The sequence below is a fragment of the Phragmites australis genome, chromosome 16 (genome assembly GCF_958298935.1).
Source record: "Phragmites australis chromosome 16, lpPhrAust1.1, whole genome shotgun sequence".
NCBI lineage: Eukaryota > Viridiplantae > Streptophyta > Magnoliopsida > Poales > Poaceae > Phragmites > Phragmites australis.
Window position 1 is genome coordinate 4963378 of NC_084936.1, and position 1193 is coordinate 4964570.

At 49.0% G+C, this 1193-nt stretch overlaps 1 protein-coding gene across 1 annotated transcript; it reads left to right on the top strand.

Moving 5' to 3' along the window:
- Nucleotides 1-569: 569 nt before the first annotated feature.
- LOC133894995 (uncharacterized) lies at nt 570-953 on the top strand. Its single transcript, XM_062335216.1, has one exon. It carries the CDS (start codon nt 570-572, stop codon nt 951-953), a length of 384 nt encoding a protein of 127 aa, XP_062191200.1.
- Nucleotides 954-1193: the final 240 nt, after the last annotated feature.

Genomic DNA, 1193 nt, shown 5'->3' on the forward strand with positions numbered 1-1193 from the left:
GAGAGGAAGAAGGGCAAGCCTGGTGACAAGCGCAAGGGTTCGGACATGATCGTAGTCGTGGTCGATAGGAGCAAGTCATGCAACACTGGGAACAATAAAGGCCTGAGTCAAGGTGGCAAGAAGTGGTATCCCGTTTATTGGACCAATCAGCATGACTTCAATGAATGATACGTCCTTAAAAAGAAGATCGAAGAAAAGCTCAAAGCCGCCGCTGTCGAGCGCCCTAGAAAAAAGACTAAGCCAGACGCTAAAGGTGATGAGCCCGAGTTCCATGAGCCTAATAAAAGTTTGGCACACATCTTTGGAGGATCCGTCGCGCACGAGTCCAAAAGATAATACAAGGCGGTCAAATGAGAGGTCAACCTGGCTCTCACCAGGCCTACTCGGTACCTCAGGTGGTCGAAAATTTTGATTACCTTCAACCAAGTCGACCATACGCCGTGGTCCCACATCATGGTCGATATCCAGTCGTGGTACAACCAACTATCCTCAATATCAAAGTTTCTCGAACCTTGGTTGATGGGGGTAGTTCGCTTAACCTCATCTTCACCAAGACTTTTTTAGACAAGATGGGGATCGAGAGGTCGAAGCTCAAGAAGGGAGTCAAGCCTTTCCATGATATAATTCACAATTCATCGATGATGCCCCTTGGCCAGATCGAGTTGCCAGTCACATTTGGCACGCCTGATAACTTCTGCACAGAGAAGCTCACCTTCGACGTCGTGCATTTCAAGACGGCATACAATGTGATTCTAGGCCGCCCAATGTTGGGCAAGGTTATGACTGTCGTGCATTATGCGTACCATACACTCAAGATCCCAGGCCCTAAAGGGGTCATAGCTGTCAAAGGAGATCAACGAGCAACAGTCAAGTGCGACAAGCAGAGCCTGGATATGGTCAAACACTTCGGTCGATCGTCAATTACTTCAAAAGGTGCGGAGTCCAAGCGCTAGAAGCATCAAGCCTCCGGTGACTCCAAGCTCATAAGCCTTGCTAGCACATCCCAGTCCGTTGATGCCACAAAGAAAGAGGCCAACGACGGTGCCAAGAACAAAAGAACTAATGGTGGTGTTAAGGAAGTGCCTCTCGACCCATCTGAACAAGCCAAGACGGTCAAGGTTGGGGCTGGTCTTGACCCCAAATAGGAACTCAAGCTCGTTGCTTTCCTCCGAACAAACCAAGATGTGTTTGCT